We start from the raw sequence: 15,877 nt of genomic DNA, 5'->3' as shown, positions 1-15,877 counted from the left end.
TGGTTACAACCCCACTCTTTTGGCCAAGAGGATTTTAAGACAGTCGAAGTTAGGATGGTCGCCAAAGGCCAACTAGCTCCCAAGGCTGCAGCACTAAGAGCCAGTGCAATCTTGCCTCCTTGTATGATAGTCACAGTCCGTTACGTAAGCTGGAAATGAGTTTCCAGTGCAGTGGCGAAACCATTGATGATGCAGTTCTCAATTTGCTATTGGCCCAGCTGTAAAATCTGAGGGTTGAGCCACACACTACACTACACTGCACAACATTACATACACTGCTTTGGTTTCAGGTTCAGTTTCTCAAAGAGACGTCACTGCGTTCGGACAAATCCATATACACTACACCACAACTGACTATCAGGCAGATGCCTGACCAGAAGCAAAACCCAACGTGCTGTCATGCCTTGAGTGTATGCATATAACATATTTGTGTACCTGTCCAAATGGGTTTCTTCTAGAGGACAACACTCACGTTGCCACGGGTTCTTTTTCAGTGCGCCAAATGCTTGCTGCACACAGGACCTCGGTTTGTCAGTCGTCTCATCCGAATGGCTAGACAATCAGTTCGATTTTTTTTTCACTTAAACTTGCGAGAAAGGGCGAGGGTGGGATGGATGCCTTGACGCTCAGTTCCAGTTTTCCAGTTAAACTTAGCAGAAAGGACGATAGCGGGGCGTGTCGAACCCAGACACCGAAAAACACATTGAAAAAGAACCCATGGCAACAAAAAATGTTGTCCTCTGGCAAAAGTATGTAGAAAATAATTCAATTTAACAGATACACAAACATATATGCATGCATCCGATGCGTGACTAAGCGCGTTGGGTTATGCTGCTGGTCAAGCAGATGTGGTGCAGCGTATATGGATTTGTCCGAACGGAGTGACGCCTCTTTGAGAAACTAAAACTGAGACTCCAAAGGCAGTGGGGAAACCATTGATTATACAGCTCTCGCTTTTCTGTCGGCGCAAATGTAAGCTTATGTCAATATGTGATTTAAGCCGTGGGTTATACCGGGCACTACGATACATTGCCCAACACTACAATAGAAGACAGAGAAACACCCGTAGGTGCTGGGGAGGACCCTGAGAAGCACTGTCTCCACCCGCCCTTGGAACAATCCTGCACCACCATTGGAGGCCTGCGCTGTGTTCACGATGGATGCAGGCACGCACAGGACACTCCAATATATTGCCCAGCACTACAATACACTACACTACCTTACACTGCACAACAGAACATAACTTTTATGAAGGACTGTGACTCTCAAACTTAGGAGGCAAAATTGCAATGGCTGTTAGTGGCCCCCTCAGAGTGTAAAGAGTTAAGGGCCGAAACATTTGACTGAGGAGGGCTTCTTCTCTGAAGACCCTGTACCGTCCAGCTCTCCCTAGAGTTCCTTGTCGCTATCACTGCAGCCTTGGGGGCTAGCTGGCCTTTGGGAACTATCCCAACGACGACTGTTCCAAAACCCTCGTGGCCGTGAGTGTGGGATGTAATTTGGACGAGCCACTCTCCACTATAATCAAATCCTAGCCAAGATAGTCGGGACAGCAGTTACCTCCTCTGCTGTGCTGATGGTCAGAGTCAAACACGACTGACTGTCATACAAAACACAAGACAGTACACAGCACAACACTACACTACACTACGTTGCATCACACTGCACAACACTACATTACACTGCATCACACTGCACAACACTACACTACACTACACTACGCTGCATCACACTACACTGCATCACACTGCACAACACTACACTACACTACACTACACTACGCTGCATCACACTACACTGCATCACACTGCACAACACTACACTACACTACACTACACTACACTACACTACGCTGCATCACACTACACTGCACTACACTGCATCACACTGCACAACACTACACTAGACTACACTAGAATACACTGCATCACACTGCACAATACTACACTAGACTACACTGCATCACACTGCACAACACTACACTACACTACATCACACTACACTACACTACACTCACTACACTAAACTGCATCACACTGTACAACACTACACTACACTAAACTGCATCACACTGCACAACACTACACTAAACTGCATCACACTGCACAACACTACACTGCACTACACTGCATCACACTGCACAACACTACACTGCACTACACTGCATCACACTGCACAACACTACACTACACTGCATCCCACTACACAACACTACACTACACTGCATCACACTACACTGCACTACACTACACTACACTGCATCACACTGCACAACACTACACTGCATCACACTGCACAAAACTACACTACACTGCATCACACTGCACAACACTACACTGCACTACACTACACTGCATCACACAACACTACACTACACTACACTGCATCACACTGCACAACACTACACTGCACTACACTACACTGCATCACACTGCACAACACTACACTGCACTACACTACACTGCATCACACAACACTACACTACACTACACTGCATCACACTGCACAACACTACACTGCATCACACTGCACAAAACTACACTACACTGCATCACACAACACTACACTACACTACACTGCATCACGCTGCACAACACTGCACTACACTACACTGCATCACACTGCACACAGAACTTCACCACAGTCACCAACACACATCTCGGGATCCTTCAGCGGCTCTTCAGGCACCAACACCAGCCCTGTCTGGTCCAGCAGGGCGAAGGCGAAGATGACGTGGGTACACAGGCTGGTGTCCAAGTCTTCCGGGTGGAACTGCACAGGGTCCTGACGGGTGCGCGCCCACCCGGCCAGGTAGCAGACGGTGCGGAGGTGGGCGTGTTTTCCGGGTGTTGTGTTGCCAGCGCCGCCCACTTGTGGTGGCATGGTGGCCGCTTCAGTCACTACGAGTCATAATGATGACGATGATGATGATGATGATAACAACAACAACAACAACGACGACAACAACAACAACAATGATAATAATAGTAGTAAGAATGATACGAATAATAATGATAATAACAGACGTCATCATCATCATGATAATCATTATAATATTCATAATGATTTGATTTATAAAGCGCCTTTCCATGTAATACATGCTCAATAAACTGCGCTCTACAATGTGAATACCGACGTTTAAACGTGCATTTAGAACACACACACACACACACACACACACACACACACACACACACACACACACACACACACACACACACACACAATTTTTTAAAAAAGCAAAAATACTTCTATGCACAACCCTTTAGCTTCAGCCCACCAAATACTCAAGCACAAATTTATGTACATACACACACGCGCGCGCGCACACACACACACACACACACACACACACACACACACACACACACACACACACACACAATCATCACAAGCTATACACACTCATTAAACATATTACATAAAAAAGCTAATTCAATAATGCAATATAATATCACAATAACCCTATCACAATATTAAATCAAAACTATTCCCGATATCACAAAATCCGTATAATCGTGTGTATTGTTGATTCATTATGGCTACACACCTGTGTGTGTTTCGATTAATATTATACTGCAAACATTTCTTTGGGTAGTAAATTGACTATGTTCTGTCACAATAGCCGAGTGGTTAAAGCGTTGAGCTTTCAATCGGAGGGTCCCGAGTTCGAATCTCGGTGACGGCGCCTGGCAGGTAAAGGATGAAGATTTTTCCGATCTCCCAGGTCAACCTGTGTGCAGGTCAACCTATGTGCAGACCTGCCAGTGCCTGAACCTCCTTCGTGTGCATACGCAAGCAGAAGATCAAACACGCACATTAAAGATCCTGTAATCTATGTCAGCGTTCGGTGGGTTATGGAAACAAGGACGTATCCAGCATGCACACCCCCGAAAACGGAGTGTGCCTGCCTACATGGCGGGGTAAATAAACAAAACAGTCATACACGTAATATATTACATGTCTGTCTGAGTGTGTATGTGTGCGTGCCTAAAATCTGACTGAATGACACAGGAAGCGAATGATGAGCGCCCAATGGCAGCCGTCAGTCGACTCTACCCAGGTAGGCAGCCTGTTGTGCAAATGACCCCGTGTTTGCAAAGCACTTAGAGCTTGGTCTCCGACCGAGGATAGGCGCTATATAAATATCCATGTTATTCATCAATCATTCAACATTTTGGTTGAGTTTCTTCGCATCACGTCGCGATGCCTTTATCGGTAGTGTGTTGTGTTGTATCACATTATCTATGTCATTTCGCGACGTGTCGAGTGTGCCGCGAAGGCCTGTAATACAATCGGCGTTGATTAATTAACCCCTACGGATACTTCTCTCGCTGGAGGATGCTGTGTACTGGTGGCATAAAGACGTTTGAAAACAAGAGGACGCTGGCCATTAAGGAGAAGCGGGAGCGAAGGAAGCAGGGCTCAACTTCTGGAGACGTTTTCCCTTGCAAAACCTGTGGGAAGTGCTGCGCATCTAGAATCGGCCTCTTCTCCCATATGAGGACACACACCGACAGATAAGCCTACCTGCCTACTCATCCGTCGGTCCGACGGAAGACTCCATCGAGACGAATACTTACCTGGAGGCTGGGCAAGTAGTAACCAGGACGAGATCGTCCAGGTCAGAACCACGTGAGCGAATCCCTTTGGTACCATCCTCTTCTGTTCTGTTCTGGGCAAAGTGTATTTATTCAAAGAACTGATTTATAAGAATGAAAAAAAAGGAAGAGAGAGAGAGAGAGAGAGAGAGAGAGAGAGAGAGAGAGTGTGTACACGCACATGCACACACGCATACACACACATACACACTCTCTCTCTCTCTCTCCCTCTCTTTCTCTCTCTCTCCCCTCACACACACACACACACACACACACACACACACACACACACACACACACACACACACACACACACATGTACCTACGTACGTATAACTATCAAAGTGTGATCAAACGATCTTCTTCTTGGACAAGAAATTTAAACTAACTGACTTACCATATTTTCGTGGTTTTGAAAGACCACAAGAGAAAGTCATCATAATTTTCAGAACATCCGAATAATATATATATACATATTGGGTTGTTTTGTGTTTTTTTTACTTGAAAGATAAAACTGTCAACGAGTGAAACGGAATATAGACATATATCAAAAGAAAAAAAAAAGCACAAGTATCACAGAGCGTTCACCATAGCGGATGTCCTTTGTGAAGCGCCACATAAGAATTATGTCTCAGATGGTAATTTCTTTTGTTATATTTATTAATCCTTTGAGGTTTCATGACAATAAATAAGTTGACTTCAGTTCATACGTACATACATAAATTATGCATGCATGCATTCGTTTAAGTACACAAGTGAAAACAACAACTGCTGTCATGGTTATACATGAAAATGTCAATGATACAAACACGAAACGGCTTTGAAACAAAAAGACTGCTTACCTGTGTCCGCGTGACAAAGTACTGACCACGAAGCGAACGAAGCGATCTGTTACGTGTCACCAAAAGTACCTGTCTTATCTACATGTCTTTGGGGGACCGATCACCCCACAGCCCCCCGGGCATAGATAGTGCGACCTTCCAATGATAGTGTTGAGTTTAATTTTAGAAAAATAAAATAAAATAAATAAATAAATAAATAAATAAAAAAAATTAAATTAAATTAAAAAGATAATAATAATGATAATAATTATGTATTTATATGACGCAAACTCATAATGATAATAATAACCATAATCTTAATAATAACAATAATAATAATAATAATAACATATTGTACTTATACGGCGCAAACTCCCCATAGATGAGCTCTAACTAAGTGCCTCACATGAAACAGTAACTGCTGATTTGGCCAATACCATTATTAACTCTCTCCGTGCGAACGACAAAAAAAAGGGGGGGGAAAAGAAAAAAGAAAGAAAGGAAAAAAAAAGGACACACACAAAAAAAAGAAGAAAAAAAGTGAAACGATGACACTTTTGACCGCTGCTGACACCACATAAAATGTGAATCTGAGCGCGCTGGTTCGAATTACGGATCAGCCACCGATATTTTCTCCCTCCTCCTCTAGACCTTGAGTGGTGGTCTGGACGCTAGTCATTCGGATAAGACGATAAACCGAAGTCCTATGTGCAGCATGCATTTAGTGCATGTAAAAGAACCCACGTTAACAAAAGGGTTGTTCCTGGCCAAATTCTGTAGAAAAATCCACTTCATTGGAAAAACAAATAAAACTGCACGCAGGAAAAACAAAAAAACAAAAACAAAAAAAAGAGAGGTGGCGCTGTAGTGTAGCGACGCGCTCTCCCTGGGGAGAGCAGCCCGAATTTCACACAGAGAAATCTGTTGTGATAAAAAGAAATTCAAATACAAATACAAATGTTGGTCACTGTTTCTGTCAGGTGCCTGTGGTAAGTCTCAAGTCTGTCACATCTTCTGCTCATTTCTTCATATTGTTGTTTCAGTTAGTCCTTGATTGAACTCACATCGTTTCTTATCAGTCTTGTTTGTCCAGTAAACTGTTGTTGTATGGCTTGCATCAGCCTATCAACCATGTCATCTTGTACTGCCAGTGTGTTTGTCGCATTGATTGTCACAACCAATTGTGTTGGATTGTCGTCAGTACTGGCTGGCGTCAAGGTTTGTCTCAACGTCAGCTGCGAAGCAACAACACAGCGTTCTCCGTGCTAAAGGCGGAGACAATCACTGGCACGTGCACTGCTGATAACTACTGTCATCTTGTGTACATGGCCTGGTTATTTTCACAGGTAAATATTTCGTCGACTAGACGTGCACCGCTGATAACTATTGTCATCTTGTATACATGGCCTAGTTATTTTCACAGGTAAATATTTCGTCGGCTAGACGTGCACCGCTGATAATAACTGCCATCTTTTGTACATGGCCTAGTTATTTTCACAGGTAAATATTTCGTCGACTAGACGTGCACCGCTGATAATAACTGCCATCTTTTGTACATGGCCTAGTTATTTTCACAGGTAAATATTTCGTCGACTAGGCGTGCACCGTATGCAGAGAACATTTTGCAGACATTGCGTCAATATCAACAGTTTTTCCCTCAAGACGGAAGGAGTATATAGTATTCATAACAAGGCGTGGACGTTCACTCCGTCATTCACACAGAGGAGTGGAGGGGAAGAAATGTGGATATTACATGTCTGTCTGCGCGTGTATGTGTGTGTGCCTGAAATCTGATTGAATGACACAGGAAACGAATGATGAGCCGTCAGTCAGCTCTACCAAGGTTGTACAAATGACCCCGTGTTTGTAAAGCGCTTAGAGCTTGATATCTGACCGAGGATAGGCGTATATAAGTATCAATATCAATCAATCAGTCAATCAATATTGCCGAATTTGTAACAGAGACAGTTTACCATTGCCATCGCGATGCAGCATGTATAATACATACGAAAGCAACAACAACATCTGTGGACGAAATATGCGGCCCAGCTGTCTCTCTCACCTGCTGCACTTCACGTGAACGTTTTGGGAATATTACTTCTTCTGCGTTCACTCGTATGTACACGAGTGGGCTTTTACGTGTATGACCGTTTTTAACCCCCATGTAGGCAGCCATACTCCGTTTTCGGGGGTGTGCATGCTGGGTATGTTCTTGTTTCCATAACCCACCGAACGCTGACATGGATTACAGGATCTTTAACGTGTGTATTTGATCTTCTGCTTGCATATACACACGAAGGGGGTTCAGGCACTAGCAGGTCTGCACATATGTTGACCTGGGAGATCGTAAAAATCTCCACCCTTTACCCACCAGGCGCCGTCACCGTGATTCGAACCCGGGACCCTCAGATTGAAAGTCCAACGCTTTAACCATTCGGCTATTTCGCCCACAACAAATGCCGATTGTGGCCCTCCAAGTCAAAAAGCCAGCTATTTTCAAGGTATCCTTTTTCACCTGTTACAGAGTAGGTGCACACAGTTCTGATTCAGAATACGCCAGCTGAACTCTGAACAGCAGAAAATTTCCTGTTCCAGCTACACTGCCTGGCTTCCAATTACATGTCATGCCTCCTGAGAGAGAGAGAGAGAAAGAGAGAGAGAGACAGAGAGAGAGAGAGAGAGAGAGAGAGACAGAGAGAGAGAGAGAGAGAGAGAAACCTGGACAAGCAGAAACAGAGGAAGGAAAATTAGTTATAATCTTTAAAAAAAATAATAAGTTACAAAAAGTACTGCGATTGGAGAAAACAGAGAAAGAGAGATTCAGTGAACCCTTAAAATCATGGGAAAGACTTGCGGCAGCAAAATCAAAACCTACAGAGCTGTTGTGCTGACCACCTTGTTGTACTGCTGTGAAACATGGACGACGTATCGCCGTCACATTCAACAACTTGAGCAGTTTCACCAGAGATGCCTACGAAAGATCCTCGGCATAAAGTGGCAAGACAGGGCCTCCAACCTCCAGGTCCTAGAGAGGAGCGGCCTGCCCAGCATCGAAAGCCTGCTGATCCAGTGCCAGCTACGCTGGACAGGACACGTTGTCCACATGACAGACAGCAGGATCTCGAAGATGCTCTTCTATGGCAGGCTGATTAACAGTTTAAATGCTACGTGTAGCGAGGTTTGACACACATGCAGAACAACATGCCGACATGGCTGCGCATCATGCACAGAAAACGTGTAAGTGCACGTGTGTGTGTGACAGTACGTGCCTTGAATGTTCCTTGGAGTGGACACGGGGAGGAGGGGAGTGCGGGGCAAGAGTTTTAATAAAAAAAAAATATCTCGTGTGCTTAAGATTTTTTTCTTTTTGTTGTTTTACTCATGTGATGTGCCTTAAACATTATTGTATTCTAATGAAAGACGCAAAAGAAATAGACTTCTATCATTATTATTACGTCCGAAGTAGGTCACCGTCAATATATATATGTGTGTGTATATATATATATATATGTATGTATGTATGTATGTGTGTGTGTGTGTGTGTGTGAAAATATTTATAGAAATCATTCTAAGACTGCACTTAATTGGGGGCCATGTGAATTCTCTCTGAGGGAGAGGGAGCCAATTGTATGTCTGATATGACTGCAGTCTAGGCCCATGTGGCTTCCTCAGATATCCCAGCATTGTTGGCAGTGAATTGTCATCGCCTTCTGACAAGTGATGCAAAGACACCAATCATAGTTTAGTGGTGTTCTCAATCATATCGGGGAAAGTCACAGTCCAACAACTTCCCAATGCAGCAAACAAAGAATGAAGTAAAGATTAAAGAAGAAAAACAAAAGAAAAGAATATGTTTAAAAGAAGAAGAAATAAGTGTAACTAACAGAATACCTTGAAAATGATTATCTTTGCACCTTTTTTTTAAAAACTTTTTTATTTTTTTTTATTTTTTTAACATTTCCCTTTTAAACCTTTGCACAGTTACTTTGAAATAATGAAAGGGGTTTAGTTATTACCTGAACCTGTTTTCCACCACCACTAACTTAATTCTACAAATATTTTTTTATATATATTTATATCTATACATCTCTCTCTCTCTCTCTCTCTCTCTCTCTATATATATATATATATATATATATATATATATATTATAATATTATATTATATCCCAAGGAGAGCCACAGGGGGTCATGAATATGTCCCTAGTTTAATCTATCAGTACTCACAGACTGTTGGAATAGTAAACCTTTATTGATCACCATCTGGGAGATATGACACGTAACCTGAATGGCTGAAACTCATGCTTACACTCACACAGGTTGTTTTTTTGGGGGGTTTTTTGGCTCTTCTGAAGGGACTCAAGCGAAGTTCCGGTTGTTCTTCTGGCGTCAAGAGGGTAAAGTCCTGGTGAGTTGATCAGTATAGCTTGTTTTGTTTTGTTTTTCTCCCGTGAGATGGGGAACACATGTCAAGTAAAATTTAATTGTCTTGAAATGATCGTGGGGCAAAACCATAGCTGAGACTTTTGTTGATTGTTTGGTTACAAATGTATATCGAACTATCTTATATTCGACGGGCGCAAAAGGCGAATGGTTAAAGTGTTGGACTTTCAATCTGAAGTTCCCGAGTTCGAATCTCGGTGACGGCGACTGGTGGTTAAAGAGTGGAAATTTTTCCGATCTCCTAGGTCAACATATGTGCAGACCTGATATATTGCCTGAACCCCTTCCGTGTGTATACGCACGCAGAAGATCTACTACGCACATTAAAGATTGTGTAATCCATGTCAGCGTTCGGTGGGTAATGGAAGCAATAACATATCCAGTATGCACACCTCCGAAAGCGGAGCATGACTGCCTACATGGTGGGGTTAATAAACAAAAAGGCCATACACGTAAAATGTTACATGTCTGTCTGAGTGTGTATGCGTGCATAAAATCTGATTGAATGACACAAGAAACGAATGAAGCGCGCGCAGTGGCAGCCGTCAGTCGGCTCTATACCCTGGTAGGCAGCCTGTTGTGCAAATGACCCCGTGTGTGTAAAGCGCTTAGAGCTTGGTCTCCCACCGAGAATGTGCACTATATAAGTATCCATATCAATCAATCAATCAATCAATCAGTCAATGTGTGGTGAATGGTATTTCCCATTTCAGAGAACTCAGTAGTGCCCAGTTAATTGCAGACTTTCAGACTGTGACATAGTCCTCAGAAGACAGCCAAACCATATCATTTTGTCTTTCGGGGTGTCTGTTTTCAGTTTTAAAAAAGGAATCCTGCTTGATGTCCTTTCAAACATCATCTAGTATAAGATTTTTTTTTTTTTTTTTTTTTTTTTTTTTACATTTGAATATACATCCTAATTTTAAAGTAGATAAATGGGTGGATGGGATGGGTGAGTTGTATGGTGAGACTGGGGAAAGAGAATAGATAGTGGGTGGGGGAGTTGTATGGTGAGACTGGGGAAAGAGAATAGATAGGGGGTGGGGGAGTTGTATGGTGAGACTGGGGAAAGAGAATAGATAGGGGATGGGGGAGTTGTATGGTGAGACTGGGGAAAGAGAATAGATAGGGGGTGGGTGAGGTGTATGGTGAGACTGGGGAAAGAGAATAGATAGGGGGTGGGTGAGGTGTATGGTGAGACTGGGGAAAATAATAGATAGGGGGTGGGGGAGCTGTATGGTGAGACTGGGGAAAGAGAATAGATAGTGGGTGGGGGAGCTGTATGGTGAGACTGGGGAAAGAGAATAGATAGTGGGTGGGGGAGCTGTATGGTGAGACTGGGGAAAGAGAATAGATAGTGGGTGGGGGAGCTGTATGGTGAGACTGGGGGAAGAGAATAGATAGGGGATGCGGGAGTTGTATGGTGAGACTGGGGAAAGAGAACAGATAGGGGGTGGAATCCAAGGTTAATATTGGACATAAAGGGAAGTTCAATAAAAGAACATTATTTGACGGGCTTCTTAAGAGTGAAGTTGGTCGTTAAATCTAACAAGAGAAACAACTGATCACGTAAAAAGTAAAAACAAAAAAACATAAACAAAAAACAAACAAAAACAAAACACACACACAAAAAAAAAAAAGAACGTTCCCAGTGTCCGTATATCATTGATGTGAAGTTTCGTGATCTCGCTGTCAAAATCTATGTGTTTAACACTACTAAAACAAATGCACCTGATAATTGGACAATATTTAGTCCGCAACTAATCAGAAAACAAGTCTGAAATTAAAACCTAAAGCAGGTCTTCGAACTGGACCAGTCTGAGAGTCCTTTGACGATGTTTAGTCGAATTAAAGCAAGTATGCAAAACTCTCTTTTGAAAATTGGAGAAAGCATTGCTCGTTCAGGTAACAAGTATGTCAACCCATGTTACGTATTGCAAATGGTATTTCCCATTTATTATGACTCACTGGACCCCAACTGCTGTACCTGAGGCATTTTACGGTTCAGTGTACAGTACACAGCCAGACTATTTCTCTTTCAAGGAGTCAATTTCCAGTTTGAACAGTTTCACACCTGTGTGTTACGTTTCGAAACGCACTGAACTATTTTTCATTTGACGTTTTCATTTTCTCATTATGTAAAATCATTGAAATATTTATTACTTCTCTGTCCGGTTCGATTCCTGTACACATTGTATTACTTATAAAATGTTAGTTTAGTACAGATTGTGTCATTTCAAAACAGATGCTTTTCTGTTCAGATAATAACAATCTCTGCGTTATTTTATTTACTTGTTCATCACGTACTGTTTAATCCTGCCAAGTATTGTTTGCCTTTTGTCCCTTTGTTGTTTCCACGTGCTCCCATTGGTGAAAGTTAGAGAATAAACCGTCACTTCAGTTTGACCCAACTTTTGCCACTGGCACACCGGTTTTGATTCGAAGCCACATTTTCTTAGTCTTCAGTCAGTCTAGGTTTGATCAACCCATTGTTTCTTTTAAGCCGATAACTATATGCGTGTTTCTGAGATATGAGAAGCCACGTGCAGTTCGTCTGGGTGCTAGTGTAATCAGAACTGGAAATCTGGTATTTGGGGTTGTTCCGTTTATTTGTAGCTTTAAAACCACACCCTGTTGTTCCAGGAACCTGGCAAAGTTGTCTCAGTGTCATGAGAACGTGTTCACAAAGTCTCCAAACATATGTGGCTGTTCAGGGGAACCGACAGATCAAATGTGTTACCAGATCATTTCCATCATCTTCGTCAAAGGGAGAATTATTAGGAAAGGTGAAAGGGAAAGACAAAGAAATGATATTAGCACAGCAAGCAATTACATTATGACCAATCATGTGCTTAACAACAACAGCAACACACACACACACACACACACACACACACAGAGGAACACATGCACACACACACACATGCGCGCGCACGTTTTCCTGCAAACAACACTGATAACTTTTTTTTTTTTAATTCTCACTTTTTTTTTACACCATCAATAAGGAAACATGAATGAAAAAACAAAGATTGCAAAAGACTGATGAAATACTCCTGTTAAAATAAATATATGTATATGCAAATATATAAATGCAGAAAATAACTTTTGTTCATTGATTGCTTACAACAAACTGGAAACAACTATATAACAAGACAATATCAAAAAACAATACATTATTCACTACATCTAAGAACAACCTTTTCAGCCTCAAGTTATTTGGCCAGCAGATGGTCCAAGCTGAAAAAAAAAACTCAGACAACTAATCACCGACTTTATCTGTTTATTGTTGCTTATAGTCCAGCCGACTGCACAAGGCCATATCAGGACTGACAAACCATACAAATGCTCAACCGCATCAACACAAAATTGTCACGACTACAAAAAAGAGAGAGAGAGAGAGAGAGAGAGAGAGAGAGAGAGAGAGAAACAAAACAAAATAAAACACCAAGGCAAAACTACAAAACACAGTTCATGACATTGCCCTAACCATTTAACTCTTTAGGGCAAATAAGACTTAGACTGTGCTGTCATCAGCCCTTCCAATTAATTTATCCCTAGATTACAGATCAGAAAAAACGGGAAAAAACCCAATATTTCAAAGCTGAACAAAAAGTACATAAAATAGGCTATATAGTCAAATAACACTGCAGAATGGACAGTTAATGCCCTTCCAAGTATTTATAATTTCACCACCTACGGTCATTGCCATAGCAAAACAGCACAGAGTACATCACAGACTGTGGCAGAAAGGCAGAAAAAGCAGACAACAGTGAAGGAAGAAACAAACAGGGCAGAAATAAAGATAGCAATAGAAAAGAGGAAATTTCTAGCACAGAATTTCCAGAAGGCAGGGATGCTATTTATACTGAAAGACCCCTGGCAACCCCAAGGGGTATGATCACAAAAGAAAATGAAAAGCAAACACAAGGCTGTACGTACCAGTCCAGAATGTTGTTTGTATTCTTTGTCTGTCAAGATTTCAGGTAAAAATGCAGACAATGTAACACTGTAGACGACAATATGTTGTGGCGTTGACACTGCAAGAGTTTATATATAGCCACATACCTGTCAGGACTGTATACATAAATAAACAGTCATATATCAGATCTGCTGGTCTCAACTGGCAGTCACACATCAAGGCGCCAAGTAGCATTAATAATCTATGCTAGTCATATATCAAAACTTCAGGCATTATCCACACAAAGTCACACTTCAAGGCATAGGTGTTAAGATGCAATCACAGTCATGTTTCAAGACACCTTTTTTTTATCCAGGTATATATACATAATCCTCCAGCAGGCAAAATTCCGATTTCATAATTTAGACGTATTTATTTGCCTGCGTCAGCAGCCATCATCAGTTTGAAAAACAAAAACAAAATGGACATGTACACCACTTAAGGTTTACAACTGAAATTCTAACACAAATCATCAGTTTGAATTGAATCTTAAACAAGACACTGACAGTACTGTCAGAAAAGTAAAGGCTGAAGAAATGTGATACTATTTTTTCTTTCCACAGAGTGATAATCAAACAGCACAAAAAATACTACAAAATTCTTGAACATGTTGGTGTACTATAACTGACTGGAAGAACTGCAAATCACAAATATGAAAATATATTTCAAACACATTAACAGTAAATCCTGCATGTAAGACTGACAATACTGGAGCATCAAATACGCCCCAAATCAAAATTAATATTCAGTCAATAGATTAGTTTTTAGCTTCAAAATGCCCTCTTTAGAAACTCAATGTTTAGAAACTCAATGATGTAAGTCACTTAAGCATTTGCAATGTCTGTATGATATCAAATGCTGGAGGTATGTATATACTGAGGCAGGATTATTCATTTTGTTGCCATGAGAAAAGTTGATGGTTACAAGAAAATATAATCAGATCAAAGTGAAGGTATGATTATTAGGGGTGTATATTTAAGCATCAAAATCTTTCTAAAGCTTCAACACTTGGGCAATAGACCGAATGTTTTGGCATATACAGTGCCAAAATAAACCTAATGCTTTCAGAATATAAAACAGCAGATTTACACTCTGGAACCAAAGAAAAAAAGTGTGGGATGCAAAATATACAGATTCAGCAAATTAAGAACCTTAATTATTTTAACTCATGAACTACAAATGCTGTGTGACACAAATTTTCAAGACAGACAGAAAAATAAATCATATGCAACTGTTCTAAATATGTACCATTGGTCTAATCTGAGAGAAAAGTAACATTTCTGAAGAACTTCCATATCACAAAAAAACGAAAAGAAAAGAGAAAAATACATATCATTCAGATAAAAGGTCCTGATTAGTTCTTTTTTTCCCATGACCATGAACTCACATTTTACATGTTTATTTGCAAGTTGTACCCATCGGAAACATGCACTGCAAAGATACATACTGAATCATCTGAATGAAAATGTGATTTAAGTTTCTAATTTAGAGTTTATTTACCTGATCAATTCTTTAAGAAATTTTGCATTAAACAATTTATCATTATCATTATTATTATTATTATGAGCATTTACGCCTCATCTTGAAAATAAGCCCTAGGCGTTTACAAACAGAACACATATGTAGCCTAAACATCAAAAAAGAAAAATTAAACACAAGATACCAAACATTATCATCTATTACAGACAGGCTTAATGAATAGTTTGTGAGCGGTTGTTTTTAGGTAGGTTTTTCTTTTCCATTTTTGAAATCTTTTGTCACAACTGTGGAACAATGAAATAAATAAAAATGATGGAAAATTCCATTGTTTGATAATTCTTCCTTCTTCACATCAACATGGAGCAAAATAGTTAGCGCACATGGTCATCACCAGGTAGGATAATAGGAACAATGAAATAAATAAAAATGATGGAAAATTCCATTGTTTGATAATTTTTCCTTCTTCACATCAACATGGAGCAAAATAGCACACATGGTCATCACCAGGTAGGATAATACCTTCTGTAATCTTATGAAGGAAAAAAAAGTGTGCTGAACTGATAAACTCTGGCACCA

The 15,877-nt window shown here is 41.0% G+C and overlaps 1 protein-coding gene across 1 annotated transcript in view; it reads right to left on the bottom strand.

The window, feature by feature from the left end:
- Positions 1-2,883, bottom strand: part of LOC143277194 (chitotriosidase-1-like) — a 13,183-nt gene extending 10,300 nt beyond the window's left edge. Inside the window, exon 1 of the mRNA XM_076581976.1 lies at positions 2,657-2,883. Within this exon, the coding sequence (XP_076438091.1) occupies positions 2,657-2,883 (227 nt within the window). The remainder of the gene's footprint in view (positions 1-2,656) is intronic.
- Positions 2,884-15,877: the final 12,994 nt, after the last annotated feature.

The sequence above is a fragment of the Babylonia areolata genome, chromosome 2, assembly GCF_041734735.1.
Source record: "Babylonia areolata isolate BAREFJ2019XMU chromosome 2, ASM4173473v1, whole genome shotgun sequence".
NCBI lineage: Eukaryota > Metazoa > Mollusca > Gastropoda > Neogastropoda > Buccinidae > Babylonia > Babylonia areolata.
The sequence above is the reverse complement of the archived record's forward strand: the minus strand, read 5'-3'. Positions and strand labels throughout refer to the sequence as shown.